The sequence below is a fragment of the Periophthalmus magnuspinnatus genome, chromosome 15 (genome assembly GCF_009829125.3).
Source record: "Periophthalmus magnuspinnatus isolate fPerMag1 chromosome 15, fPerMag1.2.pri, whole genome shotgun sequence".
In the NCBI taxonomy this organism is placed as follows: Eukaryota; Metazoa; Chordata; class Actinopteri; order Gobiiformes; family Gobiidae; genus Periophthalmus; species Periophthalmus magnuspinnatus.
In genome coordinates, this window is record NC_047140.1 from 17,925,897 (window position 1) to 17,951,626 (window position 25,730).

Sequence of the window (25,730 nt, forward strand, 5' to 3'; positions counted from 1 at the left end):
GAGAGGTATTATCCCAGTCTAGAACCAGGAATAGAGCTGGACGGGGAAGCTGCATGTGTCCTGGGGTAATCCTGTCTTAAATACCCCCCGGGCTGTGGAAAGAAGGAGGGAGCAGAGGGAGAGTTGCAGTGGAGGTAGAGAGATTGTCCATTTAGCCCTGGGACATATCAAAGGGTATCCACAAACAGGACAGGTACAGCAGGATACAGGAACTATGAACTTTGCAGCTCAGTTCTTCTTCTCCAGATACCTGCGCGAGAGACTGGAAAGGATCTTCTCACCCAAACCTGCACTCAAAGACAGAGAGGAGAATGACCCCTTCTGGCAGAGGTGGGACACTGCACCCAATAGCACCCAGTATGACGCCAAATCCTTTCAAAAATTCTGGTAGATCCTACAGAGATGAAAAATGTAGAGCTGACAAGTGGAAATAGATCATTGCAATTGTGTTTATAGTATTTCTTTCTGCAGGGTAAACTCCCTGGATTTGTCTGATAATATTAAATATACTAATTAAGTTGAAAGCTTATAAAAACACTGAAAGATAAAAAAAAACTTCAGTCACATTGGACAGTGCTAACCTCCAAATTTAATATAAAAGATTTGTATACTATCAATCTATCTGCATTAATTAATCTGCTATAATTCTACCATAATGTTGCTTGATTCCAAATCTTAAATCATCTAATCTCATCTCATTCAAAAGCCTATTGAGAGTTTGATGACAGAATATGTATTTTACATTTGTGGATTTGACAGGCATTCAGGCATTTAGTACTGCAATAACAGAATGATAAAACTGTTGTTACAGAGTCTAAAATATAATGTTTCATTTGCAACTTTGCCCTGACTTTTCACTTTATTCCTAAAATATGCTGTTGCTCTTTGTCACTGCACTGTCCTGTGTGTATTTTAAATGAAAGTACACAAATGATGGACTTGATGATTTAAAGTTTAATTTCAGGTATTGATACTACATTATAAGAGTTGTTAAAACAGTTACCCAGCCTGATATACATAGCTTAATTTGCAGCTTTGCCCTGACTTTTTACACGGTGCATAAACAGTTATTGTTCCAGTTCTCAGCTCTCTCAGTTTTCTATTTCTCTCCTTTGAAACCGTTTTTGAACATTGCCTTTAAACAAATGCTGCTCAAAGCTCAGAGCTGAGCTAATCCTGAACCTTCCACTTTCACTACAAGGAGACGAGACTCAAACAGCAGGGTCATGACAGGGTCAAAGTTCACAGACACTGTAGGGTTGATTACAGATTATTGATGTAAAAATAGACATGGGCACCACTGTTTGGAGTGAAAACAGTTAGATATTTGGAGCAAGAGCTCCTTCTTGTGGCCATGTGGGCAATAAGAAATATTTCTTCCATGTATAAAGTAAAGTTATTTTGTCGAGTCCAGAGATGGACATCAGTATAACTACACCTTAATTATTCTTGATAAAGCATGAACAAAGACTTCCTCCATAATGAACAAATAGTTTTTTAATGCTGATTCAGACTTACTAACTACTGACCTGATTCTTAACCTAAACTATATATTCATTATGAATACATTTTTTCTGCACACTCAAGGCTATTATAAGTATAGTTTTTATTTGATAGTTACAGAGAGCTGACGATCTTGTACCAGTGCCTCAGCATTTTCTGGTGTTACTCAGAATCATTGGAGGTCACTGTCAATGACATCAAGCCATTGGTGTGGGCCTTTCCTCGTGGTCTTTTCCTCCTTGAGGACCTGGATTTGGAGGGTGGTCTGGAGGGCGATCATAAACCCAAATCATAATTATGTTGTTTTTGTATCCAAATTATCTTTTGGTTATTTTTGCAATTAAAAAAATTTGTTAAATAATTTAGCATACCCTTACTTGACTGCAGTATTTGACCTCTTTTTTCTGCACCTCAAGTCCTGCAGGTTCCCATGACCGAGCATTACTTTGTTTTGGCCCTGATCCAATGAGCTCTCTCTCAGCGCACAGAGCAGTGTCAGTGTTAGCATTAGCAGTCACTCACCTGTCACTGAAGTTTAGTGTCAGGTGTTAAACAGTGAGGACTGATCCTATTATTCTGTTTATGGGGGGTAAACACAAGAGTGTAACGTTAAACCACTCTGTGGTCATCGAGGAATGAGTGGGCAGGTGTTGGTACACCTGTGAGGTTATAGCGAACTGCTTTCCCAAAATGCTAAACTAAAATAATAAAACAAAAGTTTTAATTTAACTTAATATAGGATAATTATAGTGGGGGAGTTTGCAGGTATTAATTGTTGACACATAACATATCTAGATCACCCATGTTACACTGCACATTGCAACAGGTTTGTGAAGTTGTGGTGTGTTTTGTATTATACTTTTGTATATTGATGAAAAATGGCCCTGTGGGAGCATGGCCCTGTGGGAGCATGGATGAGCTTGTCGGCTGAGCTTGGGATACGATGGTACTGCTAACCATGTGGAGGGTTCGAATAGGATCCAGGAGAGATCATACGTTTTTTCAAACATGCAGTGATGACATATGAAACAATTTCATGTAATATTTAGAAACACATCTAGGCCTAATCGTTTAGTAGGCTTTATTAGTTTTATTTGACCATGTTTCAAATTATTCTATTACCCAAGCCATTGTCGCCCCCATTACTCTGAAATTTCCACAAAGTTGTCTCCAAGTGACTCATAAAACTCTATTATTAGATGATTCACCACAAACTTATTGACCAAAACTTGTCTGCACCTTCACTTCACACTCACTCTGATCTCTATAGTCTCACTGTTCTTAAATTCTCTGACACGGAGCAGCTATAAATCACTTGTCCGCTATCTGCCCGTTCACTTTAATGGTTTGTCCATACTCCGTTTAAATTAGGATGAGTCATGTGTGGTCTGTCATCACGGCGACAACTGAGATGACATCATTCATCTTCACCCGCACAACAAGGCTGAGGTCAAGAGACATTTTATTTCAGTGTCTACAGAAATCTTGAACAAATAAATAGCTTGTTCACTATAAAATGACTTACACATTATATTTATTGTCTATTTTAAAGGTACAGATATAATATAGAACCAAACAATGAATTTAGGGACCAATAATTTAACTTTGAGCTTAACTTTTTCTGATTCCTTTAACTGTGCACTATGTAACGTTTCTGGTATAGGGTACATCACCTCCTTGTCTCCGCAGAGATGTTATTGCTTTGCCTGAAATGTTCCACAGTAGGTTTAACTTATATCTTCATGGAGACAAGCATGTAACTCCACCAGAGCAAGTTATAGGTCAGATCTGTGGAGAGGTGGCCCCACGAACAGTAAGAATGTACCGTATGTTTTATTATGCATTTTTGAGCACCATAATGAAATAAATGCTACACTGATGAGTTTTATGCTACTTTGGAACATCCCAAGCAAAGGAATAACACCTCCATGTAGACCAGCAGGTGACAGACCTTCCACCAGAAAAGTTACACAGTGCTGCTTTAAGCCACTTGAAATGACATGAACTCTCTACTGGACAAAACATTTCAGCATTTCAGAAGGTTTAGTCACCAATATAAATTTTGAATGTATTTAGTCTCCTAATTTAGTTTCCTAATATTTATGAAACTTGTTGATAAGAGTTTTTCCATACTGCAGTGGTATTAAGCCTGAGCTGAGTGTTTAAAGTCTAATATTGTGTTATTATTGCCCCTGTGCTCCCTGCTCCTGACAGCTGCTGTGCTGTTGAATGAACCCCTGCAGACGCGCGGTGACTAGCTGTCTGTCACAAACCCACATCACTGTAACTCTGTGTTCCGATTTAAATCACCAGTCCCCAATTACTGTCACAAACTTGTTAAACAAATATCAGATTTTCACATCAAAGGGAACAGCTCCTGGCCTGGTACCCTCATTAGGAGGCAGTGAATTTTAATTGCAACCTTAGAGTTTATTCAACCCTGCCATATATTTGTATTACCTTTTTTTTTTTTCTATTTTACGAACATTCAAAAGTGCAGTATGTAACTGTTCTGGTATTTGTTTTCATTGAGATGTGATTGCTTTACCTGAAACTATGGGATTAAACCTATATATTATTTGTTCAGTTACAGGTGTTTTTATTACTTTGAATATCACACATTTTTACTGAAAGTGAACTCGCCTCTCCACAGATCTGGACTATAATTTGGCCTTGTGGAATCATCAGCTTGTTTTTGTGGGTACTGTCAAAAATATATTGTGGAACATTGTAGACCCTCCACCAGAAAAGTTACACAGCGCACCTTTATTCTTTATTCTTGCTGGCATTTTACATCATGCCTGGGGACTACAATGGAAAACTAGCTTAATAAAAAACAAAGGCAAGTGTGCAGATGTGCTTAAATCTGATGTGCTCATGGTTTATAAAATAATAATAATAAATAAGAAGTAGTTAATATCAAGAGAAAAAAAGAGAAAGAAAATAGCAGAGAAAAGAGCATATAAACTATTTCTTTCTGTGTCTTCTTTCTTTCCATGCATGACCATTATTACACCTCAAGTAGTTTCCTCATCTGCAGTTAAAAGATAAACTTTACCTGTGATGTGTTCTGATCTTGTATTTCTCAGTGAGGAGCTGCGTCTGGGTCTGTCCGCTCCGGTCTGTAACCCTGGTCAGCTCAGTAACGGGACCGTCCACCGCAGACCCACGCTGATTGAGCCCCACCGCCTCAGAGACTTTGGGGAGGAGGAGCAGGTGCTGAACGGGGAGGTCAAAGTTCATGAGACCATCGTCCTGGAGGGTCCTCAGATCCCCCTAATGAACCCGCCCAAAACCAGGAAGCGAAGTCAGTTTGCACCCCCGCCCCCAGTGCAGATCCTGAGGTTTGAGGACATCAGTGCAGCAGCCTTCAAGCTCCAGAGCACCATTCAGAAGACTCCCTGCACAGTATGCATCTGGAAAAACATTTCATTTACTGACTTGAATCAAATGTGCTTTATATTATGGTTGATTAGTTAGTAATGTTCCTGTCTCACTTTGGTGGTGTTAAAGGTGCAATATGTAACTTTTCTAGTGAAAGTTGGTTGCCTGCATGTTCCACAGTATGGCATTAAACACATAAATCTAAATGGAGAAAAGCAGGTGATGCCCGAAACAAAGTTAAAAGTCAGATCTGTGGAAAGTTGGCCACACTCTCAATAAGAATGCATGTTTTTTGGAGCAATAACAATAACTTGACTTGAATAAATGCCAGCTAGAAGTTTAATGCCATACTGTGGGACATTCCTGGTAAAGCAATAACATTTCCATTGAGAAAAGCAGGTGGGAGATGATTCACAAGAAATTATACAATACACAGTACCGGTCCAGGATAGCATTAAGTTTTCATGTATTTTTTACATTTACAATTTACATTTTTAAGACACTCTGTTATTCCTGTTCTTACACATTAAACGTCAACTTGACTTGAAGTTTGAAGATTAACCGTGAATTCAGCAGTAATAAGTCACTAGTATGTTGACAGTGAGGTTCTTAGAGTTGTCCTTTTAAGCCCTTTTGCATTTTCACAGTGATACTTTCTTATTTGTATGCAGTACTCCAGATTGTCCAAACAGTATGGGATGGAGATCTACCTGAAGAAGGAGCATCTTCACTACACAGGCTCAGTGAAGGAGAGAGGAGTGCTCTGTCTGCTCTCATCACTCACAGAGGTACATCACACCACAGTGTGTCCCAAAGTGTGGTATGATTACTCAAGGTCCTGTTTAATTATTTATTTGGTAGTTAAACTTTAAAGTCAGGGCTGGTTCATGGTCAGACTTGGCTTGGGCCTTGCTTTTAAGTTTAAGTGTAATGCTTTTGTTTTATCCCTGGTTTTCAGTCTCACTTTTGTCCGAAGAGCACATGGAAATTCAAATACAATATCATTTCCTCCACAAACAATAAAATATCCAGTCTTATTCTGCATAAAAAGGCTAACCCTGCAGTTTAGATCTGTACAAACATATTCTGAAAAGTGATTTTTTAGTTCATATTGTAGTCTTTTTGTACAGCACTCTGGTCGTATTTAAATGTGCTTTATGAATCAGTTTGACATGAATTGACTTGAATTCTCCTGGACACATTTAAACCCTTTAAACATAACTGCCAAATCTAATTGTAATTGCAATGCTTGTAAAAAAAAAATCACAATTAGATATGTTTCCCAAATGATTCAGCCCTAATAGCAAACCATAGTGTATACTTGATGCATAGTAAATAAGAAACAGCTAGAGCTACACGTCATACCCAGTGCACCTTTGATAATTAGACAGGTAAAAGACTGGACACAGGCAGAGGAGGCTGAACTCTTAATCAGGCTCTCAGCTCCAACACACACCTCCTATGCACTTTGACCCACGGCTGTGAGCCAAAGCACTGGGACATGATCTAAGCTGAGCATGTACAGAGTGATACCAGACTCACTATTATCGTGCTAATTTATGATATCCTCTGAACTTAATTTATGAATTGCTTTATTACCTGAGTTTGCCAAGTTATGAATAAAATTATTGTATGCAAAAATCAAGTTACGTCTGGTCACAAAATTTGAAATGTTGGGTATATATTTTTTGTTTTAAGAAATGAGAGGACAATTAGCTTTTTTCCAACACAACAATTTAATAATTCTCCGTATATTTGCTGTTGCTTTTATGTAAAGCACTTTGGGCAGCTGAAGTTGTTTTTAAATGTGTTATATAAATACAATTGAATAGAATAATAATAATGCATTTGATTTATATAGAACCAACAGTCGACGGGGGTATGGTCAGCTACTATTATAGCCATAGCTTTAATTATTTGACTGGCATTGTTATCCCTTGTGTCAAAATGGCTCATTTATTTTATTGTAGTTTTTGAACAAATAAATACAATTTTAGCTGAAGAAAATGGAAGGCTGAATGAATTTGATTTTTTTTTTTATATATATAAGATCCAAAGAACAGGGGATTTTCTCTTCATTTAAATAATTTTTATTTGAGACTGAAAAAATGCATTGTCTTATAAAAATGGAAATGTGTCAATTTGATCCAAAGACTATACAAGTTAAACAACAAATGTTTATGACAATACCACAAATCTGAGTCAGACCTATTGCTGAACCCTCACCTCATGCATCGAATGCTGTTGTGTTTCAGGATGAGCAGAGGAAAGGCGTGATCGTAGCCACAGACTGTAACTTCTCTCTGGCCGTGGCTCATCACGCGGTGGAGCTGAGGATCCCAGTGTTTGTGATCATGCCTTCAGTCTGCTCCTCTCTGCGGTTCCGGGTTTACAGAGACTATGGAGCCATGGTCATCTCCTACGGCAGCACCGCACAAGACGCCCAGAAACACGCAAGACACCTGGCCCACGACAATCAGTACCTGTATCTGGAGGAGTAAGAGACATGGGATTTACTTTGGGGGGTTATGTTGGAGTCCTGACAGTTCAGTTTGATCTAGTTTAGATCTAGACTGGGTTGATCTTAGTCCCAGTTTAGTTCTGGTTTGATGTTTAGTCCTGGAGTAGTCATATATTTTCGTTAGCCTAATTTGAGCTTCTTATTTATCTGAAGAAAGCCCCCTGGACAGGTGTTGAAAATTAGCACTATAACACTTAAAGTAATAAATCTGGTTTGATCCAATAAATAAATAAATAAAAACTTTGTCTTTAAATTGAGAAACTGCAACGTTACAACTTCAAATGTTTACATATGGTGGCCTTGAAGTCTGCCTTTGCCCAATAAAATGATGTGATTCCCCAGTGCCTACATATTTGACATGATTAAAGAGTAGCCGTGTGTTTGTCACTGCAGAGATGACAGTGAGGCGTACCTGGCTGGTCTGGGCACAGTGGGGCTGGAGGTCCTGGAGCAGGTCTCTAAAGTGGACGCCGTTCTAGTGCCCTCTGCTGGACACTATGGGCTGCTGGCCGGAACTGCTGCTGCTGTCAAACACCTCAATGCACGGACCAAAGTCATAGTAAGGCACTGAACAAGCACAAGGGTGATTAATAGTGTGATTTAATGTGCTGTAAGTAATTTAGACGTTTTTTAGACTGGGTACAATTAATAGTTGCCCCAAACGTGATATTATTGATGAATTTGTATAGGAGAATTGTCTGTTACCGTGTGTCTTTGTGCTCATTTCTTGTCCAACATGAATCTGTCTATAAGGAGAAAAGGGCTGAGCTGATAAAAAACCCCAAAAAAAACCCAAAACAACAACAATACAATGGGAAAAGTGGAATATGCACTGTCCAGTATTTCATATGCACAAATTTTCTTGTGGGGATTTTTGTGGCGTATGGATTTTAGCATAACCCCTTTAATCCTTCATGTTAAAATATTAGCCAATTACATGCTAAATTATTTGGAGGTAATTAAGGTTCTCCTTCAGGGAGTTGAACCAGAAGGATTCCCTCTCCTGCTTCAATCTCTAAAAACAGACAGCCCAGTCCAACACCTACAGAGCAACCCCAACAGGAAACTCTATGGAGGTAAACATTGGTCACCTAAATATGTCATGTTTGGTAATGTGTTTAAGACATTAAGAAAAATAAGGTGTGTTATATTTTCTATTTTATTAGCAGACCTCACAGATCTTTCATTAGGAGAGAACGTTTTTCAACTTTGCAAGAGATTTGTGGATAAAGTCCTTCCGGTCAGGTATATATTCTGCTTGTGTTAAAGGTGTACTATGAAACGTTCTGTGACGAGTCCACCACCTGCTTGTCTCCATGGAAAAGTCATTGTTTGCATGGAATGTTCCGCAGTATGGAATTAAACATATCTCCAAGACAAGCAGGTGACACTACAAGGCCAAGTTGCAAGTCAGATCTGAAGAAATCAGATCATGCTCAAGGTGTTGGGAGCAATAACAATAACTGAATAAATAACAATAACTGAATAAATGTAAGATAGAAAGGTTTGATTCCATTCCAGGAAAAGCAATAGCATCTGTATGGAGACAAGCAGAAAAGTTACTTAGTACACCTTTAAAGTTGATACCTTGATAACACTGTTGACACGTTTGCAGTGAGGAGGACTCCCTGGTGGCCATGCTGCGGTTTCAGGAGTTTGAGCGCACCACAGTAGACATTGAAGCAGCGATGGGACTGGCAGCCATCATGACGGGAGAGCTGCCTGAACTCAAAGGGAAGAGGTGAGCGTATGAGTTGTGAAAAATAGGTCAAATGTATAAAGCTAAACTACTGCCATGAGTTAATGAAGGTGTGTAAATCCCTTGAATGCATCAGCCTTTTTTTCGCTTTACAATGATCCCGAATATGAAGAGCACTAAGGTGAAACACATTTGAAAACAGACTCGTGCACCAGTTTTTCACAAAATCACTTTAAACAAAATCAAGATTGAGTTGCTTTTTTTTCCATTAGAAAGTAATAATAATAAGTAATTGCATTATTTATGGTGTCATAGCAATTAGACACTATTAATTGCTAAAATGATTCAAAATGCAGTACATATGTGGATATAAATGTTATAATGTAAGAAGTATTATGTTAAATGTGTACATGTGGCTGTGCGTCCAGGGTGGCTGTGGTGGTGAGCAGTGCTAACATGGAGTTAGACCTGGTTCGTCAGTGTATGGACCGTGCTCTGGTTCTGGATGACCGGGTCAGTAAGTTCTCGGTGCACATCGGGGAGTGGCCCGGAGACATGGCCAAACTACTGGACACACTGTCACGGGAGGACATCAGGTCAGTGTGAAAGGGAGATATCTGAAATTCAAAATGAATTAATACGATGTGCAATACTTAATCATAATATAATTTTTGTTATTATTATTATTAAACCTATATCACTTTATTATTAAATATGTCTGATTGTTATTTTTATTTTTTTATTTTTTTATTTACAATTTCACCACCCTACTCTTATACTGGGGGAAAAAGTAGGCCCATGTAGAAACTAGTAAGTAATACAGAAATAAATAGGCAACTAATAATGATCTAAAACCATCTAATAATCAAGTTTTCGTCAATTCAAGTGAGCTGATAATATAACATCTCATTTTTCTGTATTTTAATCTAAATGTTTAAATGTTCCTAAGGTATTATTCAAATCTCTGCTGTATTTCTGTGTTTGATCAGGCTGCTAGACGTGTGTCATCGGAGTCATGGGGACAAGTCTGACTTATTTAAAACAAAGGTAATGGAAACTATGAGAGTATCTTTAAGGTCCTTCTCTTCGTCAATACTGCGAGTACTACTGTGTTTTGTGCTGCGTGCAGGTGGAGTGTGTGGTGGAGACTCGGGACAGAGCTCAGAGCGCACAGCTAAGAAAGACCTTGAGTGAGCGTTATCCTTCTGTAACCTGGCTGGAACGGTGATAGTAACAATATTATATACAGTAACGTCAATAGAAAATCAATACTGAAATGAAATTAACTGGTAACATCAACATCAGATGTGTTGTACATGCTCCTGAGAACATAGAACATACAAGGGAACAGTAGGTGAAGATGGCAGAGTGTTCATCAAAGGTGCACTGCGTAACTTTTCTGCTTGTTTCAAAGAAAAGTCATTGTTTTTTCTTGAAAGTTCTTGAGTATGGAATTAAACGTATCTATACACTGAGGCAAGCAGGTCGCTCCAATAAATGCTTGCACTGAAATAAATGCTAGATGGACAATACATTTATACATTTGTACTATTGAAAAGTACAAACTAACAAAATCTACACAGAGACAAGCAAGTGACCAGAAAAGTTACAATAAAATACACAGTGATAACTAACAATGCAACCAGTGTTAACAGTGCTAACATCAAGGTCATTGTAATTTGGAATATATTAAAGTGCATATGACAGGTAAGACTACTCATTTAACTTTAAGGTTTTGCTAAAAAAAACTAAAAAAAACTTAAAAAAAAAAAAAAAAAAAAAACTAAAACAAAACACACACACACTTTTTCTCTGTTTTAGGTTTAAAATTTGACTTCCTGATAGGAAATTATGACATCACACCAGAAGATTACGTAACTTTTACCTAGGAACCATGTCGTACAGAGACAATACTCCCCTAATGTAAACTGAAATTATTCTTTGACAAATAAAAATATAAACACCTTTATCTTGTTAAATAATGTTTAAAGTCTCTGAAAATGTGCTTCTTACATGTAAATTGTGCAAACTTTTTGATAGAATTCTCCCTAACATGATATTGTCAATATATTTTAGAACTGTTTACTTCCTTCCTAATTTCCAGCATATTTTTCCAATTTTTCTTCTTAGATTGGTTCTTGAATGGTGTAAAACCAAAACATGTATATTTACAAGTATTATCCCATCAAAAATAAATAAATAAATAGAGAATGATTAAAAAAAAACCTGTCATACGCACTTTAAGTCAAATGATGTCATACTCTACATTGTAAACCAGACAGGTCCAGTCAACTTTTGTGGTTTGTCTTCTCAGCTGTCTCCATACACAGAAAGCATCAAGGGATCAAATAATCTATGTTAAAGTCATTATTTTCTATATAAATGTACATGTCCTGTCATTAAAATAATACCTGACACATTGAGTGGTAAGTGATTTTGTTTTTGCGATGAAGTAAAAGAGGTTCAGTTGTGGTTTGACCTGATCTGTCTCTTGTTTAATGTCTGGACAGTTTAAGTTAAGACCGAGCTGTTTAAGGCAGGTTAAAGAGCCTGTACCAGATTTTTTACCCCATGTATTTGAGCTATATAGTATAAGCAGCTCTTGAGGTCAGACTAAATCAGCTGTATATTGCCTACATCAAGTTAGAAGACATTTTATTGTCTGATAATCAGGAAGTGGGTGTTAGTATGATAGTTGATAGCTTTACCACCATGGCAAAACACCGCTCTTGTCTCTCAGAGTTATGACCAGCACTTATTAATAATTAGAACGCTCAGAATACGTCAGGCAAGTGAAGAATAACTTTGGACCACCCACAGCAAATAATCTAGTTCTGTTATCTCAATATCAGTATTGTGTATTTGTGTTTTTTTTCTAATATATCTATTGTAATTACAGATTATGTACAATGGGGCAAAAAAGCATTTAGTCAGCCACCAATTGTGCAAGTTCTCCCACTTAAAAAGATGAGAGAGGTCTGTAATTTTCATCATACACTTCAACTATGAGAGACAGAATGAAAAAAAAATCCAGAAAATAACATTGTCTGTTTTTTAAAGAATTTATTTGCAAATTACGGTGGAAAATAAGTATTTGGTCAATAACAAAAGTTCATCTCAATACTTTGTGATATACTCTTTGTTTGCATGACAGAGGTCAAATGTTTTCTGTAAGTCTCCACAGGATTTTCACACACTGTTGCTGGTAGTTTGGCCCATTCCTCCTGCAGATCTCCTCTAGAGCAGTTATGTTTTGGGGCTGTTGCTGGGCAACACGGACTTTAAACTCCCTCCAAAGATTTTCTATGGGGTTGAGATCTAGAAATTGGCTAGGCCACTCCAGGACCTTGAAATGCTTCTTACAAAGTCACTCCTTCGTTGCCCAGGTGGTGTGTTTGGGATCATTGTCATGCTGAAAGACCCAGCCATGTTTCATCTTCAATGCCCTTGCTGATGGAAGGAGGTTTTCACTCAAGATCTTACAATACATGGCCCCATTCATTCTTTCCTTCACACAAATCAGTCATCCTGGTCTCTTTTCAGAAAAACTGTCCCAAAGCATGATGTTTCTACTAATCCTCTTCTGGATCATCCAAATGTTCTCTAGCAAATTTCAGACGGGCCTGGACATGTACATATTTGAGTCCCTGGCGGTCTAGTGTGTTACTGATGGTAGCCTTTGTTACTTTGATCCCAGTTCTCTGCAGGTGATTCATTAGGTCCCCCCGTGTGGTTCTGGGATTTTTGCTCATTGTTCTTGTGATCATTTTGACCCCACAGGGTGAGATCTTGCTTGGTGCCCCAGATAGAGGGAGATTATCAGTGGTTTTGTACGTCTTGCATTTTCTAATAATTGCTCTCACAGTTGATTTCTTCACACCAAGCTGCTTACTTATGGCAGATTCAGTCTTCCCAGTCTGGTGCAGGTCTACAGTTTTGTTTTTGGTGTCCTTTGACAGCTCTTTGGTCTTGGCCATAGCGGAGTTTGGAGTCTGACTGTTGAGGTTGTGGACAAGCATTTTTATACTGATATTGTTCAAACAGGTGCCATTAATAAAAGTCACAAGTGGAGGACAGAGGAGCCTCTTAAAGAAGTTACAGGCCTATGAGAGCCTTAAAACTTGTTTGTTTGTAGGTGACCAAATACTTATTTTACCAAGGAATTTACCAATTAATTCATAAAAAATCCTACAATGTAATTTCCTGGATTTTTCTCCCCATTCTGTTTCTCATAGTTTAAGTGAACCTATGATGAAAATTACAGGCCTCTCATCTTTTTAAGTGGGAGAACTCGCACAGTTGGTGGCTGACTAAATACTTTTTTGCCCCACTATAATTAAATGACCAGTAGATTTTTTTCACATATTTCAGCAAAAATTGTTCTGCCCCAGAACAGATATTTTGTTCTATGAAAATGTAAGATATATTATGAAAAAAACCAAAGTATGTCAGTGTACATTCAAAGTTTTATTGTAACTCCAACCAGTATCCACTCTAATAAAATCAAAACACTTCAGAAATTCATTTTCTATATAAAAAGGCCACCTCTAGCACAGCGCGCCCAAATCTATCACTGTGGAATGCAAGCAGTGAAAACCAGTGCATTTAAACCATTGGAAACCATTCCATTTAATACATTGTTATTGCACAAATATTAACATCAGCATTCACAACTATTGATGAAAATGTACTCAAATCTATTAAAATTATGTAAACATAATTATAATAAAAATACTTGAAATAGAATTTGCTGAAACGTTATTAAAAAGTGTATTTTTAGCTCAGTTTTTTTCTAGTAAGTGTTAGTGCATAAGGCAGAGGCGATAGTTGCTGGTTTGTGCAGTGTAGTTTATCTGTTATTCTGTAGGAGGTGCTGGCTGTGGGAGTCAGTGGTGTTTGGGGCGTTTAGGATCAAACTTCAGGAGGAGGCCAAGAGACGCGAATCCAAACAGTAAGGTTTGACCAAACCACAGCAGCCGAGCGTTCAGGCCGTGGATACCTTTGTTACTGCAACAGGAAAAGAAAGAGATTCATTCAAATATTGATACTCTGCAGCTGATATCATCAACTTTCCTTGGGGGTGTGATGCTAACTAACATTTTTCCTGAGTTTTCAGATAATCTTAAAACTTTTTGGGGCAGTGTTTGCTCATGTCACCATTGTAAATGCTGAATATTCCATCATGCAGATACACGTAGAACACCCCAGCATGATGTCACTTCAAAGGAAGAATACTATAATGTATTGATACTTTACTAACTATAAGACCTGCTCTATCTGAGGTTTGTTACACTTTAATCTGATCTTTATTTTAACATAATCCGACCAGCTGCTTTGCTTTAATACACGACTGGAAGAGGAGAGTCCAAAGAAATACCGATCTGTTTCTAATGGTTCAGGGACAAAGAAATTATACTACAATATTGCCAAGAAACCCACACAACAAGATCTCTCAGAAGTCTAGGCAAACTTAAGGAATACACCGGAGTAATGGAATACTTCCATAGTAAAGATATGTTCAGAAGCTTTATCCAGCCCAGTTCTGCATCCTGCATTATGGATCTATCATTGTCGTTGATGATCCCATCAAATGTTTTCATTAAGATGTTGGAGGAGTGACAGACTGCAGGGTATGAAGGCTTCTGTCAATAACTCAAGACAACTCTTTAAGTAACCAAACATATAAACCAAAATCCTATAAACAATCTCAGTGCTCATGCAGACACACTCCCAAACATTGTACATAATAAAAGAAAAGAAAACATTATCTTTAGAAATATTTTTAGAGACTGCAGATAATAGTTAACTTCCATTAATAACTGCTTAAAGGGAAGGTTAAAATTAAGGAATTTGGCTGTGTGGATATACATTTTTCCAAACTGAATGTACATGTTTACCGTGTATTCTATTTTATTTATGATCAAAACAGGTGACAACATTTTAATAGTTAATTTTGATTGGTTAAGGTTTTTTTTTTTGTATTATAAACAATTCTAATTTTGTCAACATTTCTTTAGAAAAGGTCCAATCAAAGAAAGGTGGCTTAATGTTCCATCTTCAGTATTACAGAATGTGCTTTTTTTTAATCTTAGTCAATGTATTTTGAAATAAACATGTCAGTGGGGTACATTCGGTGGATAACTTCCCAATGGATTTCTTTAATTTTGTTGTTGATATCTGGATGGAGATTGAGCAGCAGATTTATTCAGTAAGTACAGAGCAGTCAAATCTAAGGACAATAAATGCAGGAAAACAAAGATTACTCAAACATACATGAATCACTCTAAGTACAACTTCTAGTTGGCGAATGAGAAGAAAAAACAATGTAGCATGTTTAAAAGTTCTGAAAAGTGATAATAGGTCTCCTTTAAGAATAGAATTTGAGGAGATTTAGCTGGTTTAGTTACTTATTAGATCTAGATCAGTGGTTCCAAGTACCACCAGGTCTAAGCCATGTCTAAACCAGGTCTTTTAAAATGTCTTTAAAAAGTTACTGAAGTAAATTGCTAGCCACATCTGCTGGCTTGTAATGTGTTTCTTATTTTCAGTTTAGTTGTTTTCCAAAGGGTAAAAAATTGCACTTCCAAGATACATTTTCTTGAAACTATTCAGAAATGTCATTACAAAAATGCAGTCATCTAGATCATGTTTGTAAAATATTGTAAAAAAGACACCAACAATACGTCCAATTACTAAATCTCTTGTCTAAATCCTCAATAATAACAGATACAAATAAGAGGTTACAGTTTTCAAGCTGCGTGCTTTTCCCGCGACTGATTTTGAAGCGTTAATTTCTAAAAAACTTTGATTTCTATGGTATAGTTTTCTTCCACGTGTATATGGGTAATAATAGTGTGATAAAATTACAACAGCTCCCTCTGCTGGACAAATGCCTTACCTGCAAACCTTCTGTGAATACAGTGCTTCAAAGACATGGATACCAGAGGCAGCCCACCATCTGAAAAACATGAAATTATTAATATCCCAAACAAATAGTGAAATGAAACTTGTATACTTAACATAACAAAGTCATTTCACAATAAACTATGAGTAACTTAATTCCATCAACGCCTCAACGACTCTTTCCTCTAGAAGTCATGTGACATAAATATGTAAATGTAATGTACTTATCTAATGGGTGCTTCATCTTGAGTGAGTGTGTAAATGGGGCTAGTCATTAGTGAAATAATGTTTGAAATGTAATGTGAATGAAAGCTGTTAGCACATGATTAATACCCAATAAGTAACAAGAAACCTTATACTGTTTAAGGAAATAATCACTTTTTGAAGGCATTTTAGAATTTCAAGTTCCAATACATCTGTGGTCTATACAACAACATTTGTGACATTTTTATAAATAGAAATAAATACATATTATTAGTAGTGCACAAATTAATCTCAATCAAAAGGAACTAGAATGTCTAAGGCAAACAACAAAACCCTATGTCTTTTTATGGTCAACACACGGTTTAGACCTCCCCAATTCTATGTTCTGAAAATCATGTAATTCTTGTATTCATTTTACAATTTCACTGTATTTCCATATCAAAATACTAGAAAAATCATTATTAGATTTTTTTCTTGCCCAAATGGTGTGACCCTAGTAATAGATATGGTTATAAATTTATTCCATTGGTCTGCTTGGTCAGGTCTACCTTAACTGGAGGACTTTGTGTAGATATTAGGGTTGCACAATATATTGTGAAGATATCGATATTCAAACAAAAATAAATATATCACCATGCGACTAAATTCTTCAGTTTACATAAGTGTACGTTTTTTTGGAACTACAATAAAATGGTCAAAAGGCAGATTTTCTTAATGATTTTCTTTTTTAAATCCTACATTAGACATAGGTTGGTCTTGCTTTTGTCTTTGTTAAGCTTTATTTTCGTTTTTTTCCCCATTTTAAATTAACTGGACTTAATGAGCCAAAAAGTATATTAAAATATCGCAATAAGATCGCTGTCACAATACAAAACAAAAGACAGTTATTGAATATTGCATCTTTTTCTCATATTGTGCAGCCTTAGAACAAATGAGTCCTGCTCACCCTTTATACAGGATATCAGGGTGGTTATCCACCAGGTATCTGGTGAAAGTGCCAAACGGACCCAGTTTATCATATGGGATCACCTCTGGAGCATACACCGTACACTGGAACAGAAGACATGTTCATTAATTCAGCAATTTACAGTTTATTTATACATGTTCAGTAGTAAGAAAATATAGTTTTAGAATAAATGTTTACGAATATCAACCCAATGGCACTTTATAATGATTTACAAATTAATTAGGCTAAACAAAGCATGGACAAAACTTTATTCAAAAAGTCTGTGTAGTCCCTCAGTCACCCAGGCTAAATTCAGTTGCTGGTGGACACAAGGCAATGTTCCTTCAGTGTTTTCCCTCTTTTGCATACATATAATACAAGTAATATATATGTATACACTCACCTGAAGGATTATTATACTAATACGGTGATTGACCCCCTTTCGCCTTCAGAACTGCCTTAATTCAAATTCTGACTCTACCGTTTGAATGTCTCAACAGAAATCAAGACTCATCAGACCAGGCAACATTTTTCCAGTCTTCAACTGTCCAATTTTGGTGAGCTCGTGCAAATTGTAGCCTCTTTTTCCTATTTGTAGTGGAGATGAGTGGTACCCGGTGGGGTCTTCTGCTGTTGTAGCCCATCCGCCTCAAGGTTGTGCATGTTGTGGCTTCACAAATGCTTTGCTGCATTCCTCGGTTGTAACGAGTGGTTATTTCAGTCAACGTTGCTCTTCTATCAGCTTGAATCACTCGGCCCATTCTCCTCTGACCTCTAGCATCAACAAGGCATTTTCGCCCACAGGACTGCCGCATACTGGATGTTTTTCCCTTTTCACACCATTCTTTGTAAACCCTAGAAATGGTTGTGCGTGAAAATCCCAGTAAGTGAGCAGATTGTGAAATACTCAGACCGGCCCGTCTGGCACCAACAACCATGCCACGCTCAAAATTGCTTAAATCACCTCTTTCCCATTCTGACATTCAGTTTGGAGTTCAGGAGATTGTCTTGACCAGGACCACACCCCTAAATGCATTGAAGCAACTGCCATGTGATTGGTTGATTAGATAATTGCATTAAGGAGAAATTGAACAGGTGTTCCTAATAATCCTTTAGGTGAGTGTATGTGCGTTATCATTAACCAGTTGCACTGGTACCACATTAAATAGCAGTAATAGTGCCGTAATCATGGTTAATCTGTTCCCAGCTATCCTCTGTTGTATGTTGGTTTTATCATGTGAGTGTTGCATTGGTTTTACAATTTGTGGGTACAGATCGCATGACACTGTCATGCGGACATTCATTTGAGACATGATCTCTAACCATAGATGCAGAATCCGATAATAAAGGTGCATTACAGAAACAACTGTAGACAAATATTTTAAACAGAGCTGTAGGCCTTTAGTTGTTTAATTGATTAATGGGTCGATAGCATCTTAACCAACCAAAATTTGGTCAGCTAATACATTTATGTGGATTGAGGATTTATATGGGACAACAGCAGAGAGGATAATTAGTGAGTGAGTGAGATTTTGTATTTATACATAAAAAGGCAGATTAAATTTATGCTTCACAAGTTTAATCTGTTTTTATATAACTACATTGTTTCCTAGTACTTCTCTACATAAATAGTTGATTTTGCATGAACTTCCATGAGGTTGTAGTCTTCTGAGTGCATACTGGGTCAGATACATAGAGATATGTAATACCGGTAGTGTAGAGAACTTTTACCCCACCTCCTTGGTAGCCGACTCGTTGATTGGCAGGACATGTCTTTATTCAACTAAGAATTTCTTTAAATCGACTATTGCCCTAATTTCTTGGCCCTGATCTGTAGCCAGTAGCTGAGAGCCTCACAGTGCATTGTCAGACTAAACAAACATGTTGCTCTCTAACATGAAGGTCAAATGTATCTAGCTGTTACAAAAGGCCTCTGTAACACACTCTGCTTCTGTTTATTTATGGTTAAATGTCAAAAACTGACCCATACTGGTTACAAACACAATAATGATGTAATGACCGTACCATAATTATGTAGAATACAATCTATTGCCCATCTACAAAGACTGACACCAAGGCTCCACATTTGCCTAGAGCCTGAATATTGTAGTATACTACATCCATAATCTGTACTACATCCATAATCTAACCAAGTAGTTAACTGCTTCAAAATTTGAATTCTAATGCAAATAAATCAACTGTATTATAAGATGAGACCAGGGTTAATGATTTAATGATCAGATATTAACAAACTAAAACAGAATAGGACTAAGTAATATTAATAATAGAATCATTTAGGCCTATAGAAAATAACAAATCATGGAAAACTAGAGTAAATATTAATCACACAACAAGTGGTAAGCCTAATATTAAAGTAATGCATCTTAGATACGGGCAAAACAAAAAATAAAAATAAAAAATAGCACTGAATTATTATTTTCATTGAGAAACCGATTAAATACGTTCAGACTGAAAGAACATTTAAATGAAATGTTAAAAGAAAAGTTAAGTTAACCTAGTACCGCGTATTTAATGAGGCTAGCAAAGCCCAGCCTTCTCTTTTCAGACAAAGGCAAACCAAAGCTGTGCCATATGGGCTTTGTGAATATTTATTATTATGGAGGGAACAAAAATACTTGAAATTGTTACATTCATTCAGGGTAAAGTCAGATAAGATCAAGATATCAACGAGTGGACTTTGCGACTTCGACCTGTTGCCTAGTTACATACCTCGAGCTCAACATCACCTTTACCGTTCCTGTTCACATAAAATGGAAAATATATAAATAATTATTTGTATTAAATTATTAGATGTGTATAGATAAAGATTAATGAAAATGAATGAAAAAGGCCAGCAATTAAATACAAAAAGTGTATTCGTGGCGTTAACTCATTACCCGGACGATATTTGTCGTGACACCACTGAGAGCAGAGTGGCGGTGATAGACAAAACTCCTCACTCGTACTTTATTCTCTCGCGTTTAAAAAAAACAAACTTACGGTGAAAAAGCCCATAGATAGTGTAATACAGATCATCCACGGCAGACTGGTCCTCCTGAAGTAGTTAGTTACATCGCTTTTAGCCATCTCTGCTGCTGCTATATCTGCCTTCTCCGTGCTGCTGGTGTCACTGTCAAATGTAACCGTGCGACTAACAACAATAACTAAACCATTTGGACCAAACATGCAACTAAAGCACTGAAGCAGAGACAAAGGCTGTACTGTGTTAAAATGCCACTGCGTCAAATGCCATAAACAGCTCATATTTATGTTATTATCAGAACTTTTACTCAATATTATTTTAAAGGAATGTTATTCTTATAACATTCCTTTGATAATATTACTCAAGTACAAGTACAAAGTGGTCCAAGAAATTTGGGAGGAGTAAGACAACTACTCAAGTAAGAGTAACTTAAAAAGTAACTTGTAGATTTACTCACAGTGGGAAGTTTAACTCAAGTAAGAGTACTATTACTTCAATAAAAATATTACTCAAGCACGTGTAAAAGTATGCTGCAAGGAAAGTACTCTGGTTTCTTTTAAAAACTACTCAAGTAAATGGAAGTGCGTAAATGTAACTGAGTACTACCCTTCTTTGGATATTATGTTAGTTCTGTGTAACGGTTCAGAAATATATGAAATTTCTGAATGTATTCTTTGTTTGACTCAGTGTTCCCCAGAGCATGCAGTGGCACGATGGTCTGACGTAATGAAATCCTAAATTCACTTAATTCACCATTAAGTGAAGTTAATTGGACAAACACATAGATGGATACAAATAAATGTGTAGGCTACTGTTTGGTATGCAGCCTAGATTGAATGAACTTATATTTGCTTTTAAATTGTGAAGTAAATTTTTAACATGACATTATGAGACCACAATCACAGTTACCATTTAGATTAACCAAAATATCTTGACATCCCTACACAAAGGTGAAACTTACTCAAGTGATTGTTAAATAGCTTAAGTAGCTAACATATTCTACAAAGGTTTACAAACTCTGAAATAATGTGCCTTGTGCATGTTTCCCACTAAAATATAGGTAATAGTGTATTTGAGGTAATTTATAGATTGATAGATTTATAGAGAGTACCTTATATTATAGCTATAGGAATACACACAATTAATGTGTTTTCAATAAACTGCCACAACTGCACATAATCTCCAGTTCTTACGTCAATTAATTTACCACCAACATTAGTCTGTTTAGTCAAAATCAGAATAGGTTAAAATTATATATCTACTACTATGTCACATAACTGTAATATTTCAATGAATGGTCCACGGTTTAAAACAGATAGGTGTTTAAAACATTGATTAAAATTGTTCACTTAAAATAAAACAGACCTATCTCTGTTCAGTGAGCCTCCTGTGACGCTCAAAGCAAATTTCACATTTTATCTCTGGTTGTTGTCCCTGCAGCAGTGACTTGGCCACAGACATTCAGAGTGTGTACATACTTGTTTGGGACCAGTTTGAATTTGTAATATAGATTTAGTTAGGTCCTAGTCTAGTTTTAGTTTAGTCCCTGCCTAATCCAGGTTTAGTTCCGAGTTTTGCCCAGTTTAGATGGCGATTGTGCAAGCAAGAATGCACCCACAAACTCTCTTCTTTGAGTTTGATAAACCAATCACATGACTTTTGTCTGTAAATGGTGCAAATCCCAACAACGCCCTGTGAGTTCACATTTGGCTGTGTTCCCTGTGATCTAAACCACTCCAGGCAAATGTTTTTACACAACCTACTACATCTAAACTACCTTTTATAAGAAGTTATTAAAATGATGAATTAAGGTAATGGGTTCCAAACCTTTTTGTCTTGAATACCCTAAGTGCTGTCTCACACTTAGACCTATGCCATGAGCAGGCCTGTCACAATAACAAATGCAATATACTGCTGAAGAAATATGATAAATGATCATATTGAAACAACTGTATGCCACTGCCACAATAATCTTAAAGTAAGATAAGTAAGCACAATATTGTTAAAAAAACAAAAACATGAGCTGCAATAGGTTCACAACAGTGTGTGACAGGCCATTATAAATCTGTTTTTATTGATCAATAATCATAATAATAATTCCAAAATTATACAGAAACATTATTTGAGATGCAAAATGTACTACAAAGAAAATGTTACATTCAACTATTCAATTCCAAATTTAAGTCTGAAATCATTCCAAGTAGCCCCTGGCAAGTCCTCACATACCACTGGTTTGAAAACACCGGCTTGTGGATGTAGGTTGCTGTTTTGCTTTGAGGTTCATTATCAGTTTATTTGCCTTTTTATATCACTAGTCGACTCAGAGTTAAGTAACTTCCAGTCTTGATAAGGGCCTGTGTAATCTGATGGGATTTGTTAAGATTTAGAGAGAGTCAGTGGGTTTGGACTGGACTTTCAGGAGCCATCTGCACAAAACTGACTATTGTCCAGAATCCCGATGAAGACTCAAATTGCAAAATTGATATTGCAAAGACTGCATTATTAAGAATAGGATGCCTTCTGTAAAGAACAAAATACCATGGAAAAATTGCATTGTAACTGTAATTTAGACCTCTACAAACAAGTTCTGAAGTGCATGGAATTTTAGCTTATCAGTTCATATTTCAGTCTTCTTTCAAATGGTAATGCTCCAGGAGTTATTTTTTTGCAAATCAAGTGCAATACTTGCTGTATAAAGAAGTATTCAAACATCAAAGAAAAGTCAAAATTAGATTTTTTTTTTCCTCCAAAATGGCGCAGCCCTGTAATAAAATATGACACACTACAGAGGCTGCACTGGTCTTCAGCCAAAGTATATAGCATCATGGCTGCTCACAATTCTATAACCAATAACATACATCAGCTGTCTTTGTACAAATCTGTTTAATCTTTCCCACTCCTCTGACATTAAGTTCTAGATTAAAAAATAATAAGAATTAGCTGAATATAATCTATGCATTCATATTAATTATATATTAAATAAGGCTGCAACTAACGATTATTTAGCTAGTAGAGTAATCATCAGATTGCAAATTACATGGGAGTATATATTTTAACCAACCACACCTTGCAAAAATATCCATAAGGTTTTGGTGAAATTAGATGAAGTGATGGAAGGTGAATTGAATATTTCACTGTTGTTTATTGATGGAGAATTATAGTAAATAACCGCCAAGTATTCTTACAGTAATTGTCATTGTAACTGTCCCTAAAATTTGATATTGTGACATACCAACTCAAATATCGTTTACTGGTCTGTATTAGTATGAAAACATCTTTTCTACAACCATTTAATATCATGCTTAACCCGATTAGCTATTGTAGCCCAGTTTTAAAGCAGGTTACACTTTGTTTAGCTATACAAGACACAACATTTCCTCTGCTCTGCTCATATTAAGTTCAAAGTTCACTGCAGACTTGTTGTTTAGCCTGGACATGTTAAACGTTTTGAGGAGAGGGACAAATGTATAGTTGGCCATTAATCAATACGACACAGAGAGGTGCTGTGCATAACAAAAGGCTGTGATGAGCTTGTATTGCTAATACTGTTTAGCATTTTGCAGAAGTGTGGACCAGATATTACTCAGAGCCCTTTGTTGATTGATCAGCATTCAACAGTTTGCAATGCCTCCTATGTTTGTTGTTAAGGCTTATCAGATGACTGTGAGCAGCCAAAGAATTAAAACAGAAATCAGAAATCAATACAGTAAATAATGATAATGCAGACTTGTCTCCCAATGTAAAACTCTTTTATCAAATCAGCAATATATAGACAGTGGCTTATCAGTTAGCTTAGCACTGTACAGTAGGAACTGTGTTCAAATGTCAAAAATTAATTTTTAGGAGTAGATTTCGAGAACTATTAAACAGTAAAATATCATAATCTTGACTTAAAGTTTAAACATTCTACTATAATATTCAAATTCACTAATAAACTATTACTAAAATCCACATATCATTTGGTGATAGCACATTTACAAAAAAGGTGAAAGGTAAGGTATTTTAAACTTCTCACAATATAAAAATCTAAATCCAATGTCCATGCATATTAATCATGCATGAATCAGCATTCTCCCAGGTAATATGAATGCCATAAAATAGCCAACAGCATCCTTGTAACAAATCAAATGTTCGGATAAATAATTTATAAATTCACAATGTAAAAAAAAATAAAAAATAAAATCCTATGATTAAAAAGAGGGGAAAATTTTGTGTATAATGTTAAATCTAGAAATGGGCATTTAAATAATAATGATAACAATTAAAATAAAAAAAAAAAAAAAAAAAAGCAAAACATATTATTTGTCCATTTGTCCTTAACCAAACTGTCAAACAGCGCACCTCATGTTAAAATCTACATTCAAAACACAGGTATGCTTTTTTACGCAGTCACATGCCCATAACTATCCTCCCAGAAGTGGTTTCTATGGACCATTTAACCTTGTGCTGTTTGATGGTCATTAGGTGATAATCACTCAGGAGGGGGTCAAATGTACCCCCCAAACCCCAAATCACCCTCCCTCCATGGCCTTCTGGGAGCTCAGGTGAGGCCTATAAAAGGGGTCCCAGGACAGACAGGGGACATAACAGCCAAGGTTTAGCCAAAAGAAACAACTCATCTTCTGCTCAGCAGTAAGGCTTTCAGAATCTGAACATAAATAGACATGTGGAAAGACACTTGCAATGGTAAGTCACAATTCACAAATGTTCTCAAATCAATTTAATGTGAGCCTTAGTATTATTGTGCTAACTACTTTTTTATGAGAAATGCCCAAAATTGTTTTATTTATTCAGGAAAAAGTAGTAGCTAAACAGAATTGCTAAAAAAAGAAGAACCATTGTTCAACTTTTGCATAGGCTAAAAGTAAAAAAACTAGAGGTTAAATCCCATGGCTAGTCTAGTGCATTGGGTTAATATCATCATGAAACCATTATGTCATATTCTATTGGCAGAAACAGAAATTAGTTATACTGAATTTGAAATAACAAAATTAAATGTATTTAAATTATTGCTAGTTTTTGTATCATTAATGTTTTCTTAACATATCTTCCTCTGTCTGCAGATGATGTCAGGTCCCTTGGCTCCAGCATGGCGTCCACTCGAAACACCAGTCGCAGAAAGAGAACTAGTTTTTCCAAAGAGCATGTGGAACTGCTCAAGACCACGTTTGTGACCGACCCATACCCAGGGATCAGCCTCCGGGAGAGCCTGTCCCAGACCACCGGCCTGCCCGAGTCTCGCATCCAGGTACGCTGAAAACATTTATTATTAGTAATTTTCTATTGCTGCATAACTGTGCTTGTAGTTCCCAAAATATTTGAAAACCTACTACTATGAGTGATGAATGAATTCAACTGTTAAAAGAAAAGAGAAAAGATATAATATTATGTTTCAACTTGTTAATGGCAATGGTACTAATTTTGGATCATTCTGAAACCCATGGATAGCCAAAGTCAACTGCACTGAGTTTTGCCTGTAAATATGTATTATTCAACTATTATTTTATATTTATACATTAGTTAAACTTGTGTTTTTACAATAAATTGGTAGTAATAAAAATTTTACTTATGTAAAAGTACAGACACA

The 25,730-nt window shown here is 36.4% G+C and overlaps 2 protein-coding genes across 2 annotated transcripts; one reads left to right on the plus strand and one right to left on the minus strand.

Annotated features, from left to right (window-relative positions):
* Positions 1 to 214: 214 nt before the first annotated feature.
* LOC117382669 (uncharacterized) lies at positions 215 to 10,379 on the plus strand. Its single transcript, XM_033979891.2, has 11 exons — positions 215 to 330; positions 4,593 to 4,911; positions 5,559 to 5,675; positions 7,143 to 7,384; positions 7,802 to 7,967; positions 8,385 to 8,484; positions 8,578 to 8,653; positions 9,024 to 9,149; positions 9,536 to 9,703; positions 10,097 to 10,154; positions 10,237 to 10,379. The coding sequence occupies exons 1-11, from the start codon at positions 215 to 217 to the stop codon at positions 10,333 to 10,335; spliced, it is 1,587 nt and encodes a 528-aa protein (XP_033835782.2). The 3' UTR covers positions 10,336 to 10,379.
* A 3,177-nt stretch (positions 10,380 to 13,556) lies between these two features.
* Positions 13,557 to 20,295, minus strand: tmem254 (transmembrane protein 254). Its single transcript, XM_033979754.2, has 4 exons — positions 20,161 to 20,295; positions 17,161 to 17,264; positions 16,006 to 16,065; positions 13,557 to 14,114 (listed from the first exon to the last, which is right to left on the minus strand). Exons 1-4 carry the CDS (start codon positions 20,245 to 20,247, stop codon positions 13,994 to 13,996), a joined length of 372 nt encoding a protein of 123 aa, XP_033835645.1. The 5' UTR covers positions 20,248 to 20,295; the 3' UTR covers positions 13,557 to 13,993.
* Positions 20,296 to 25,730: the final 5,435 nt, after the last annotated feature.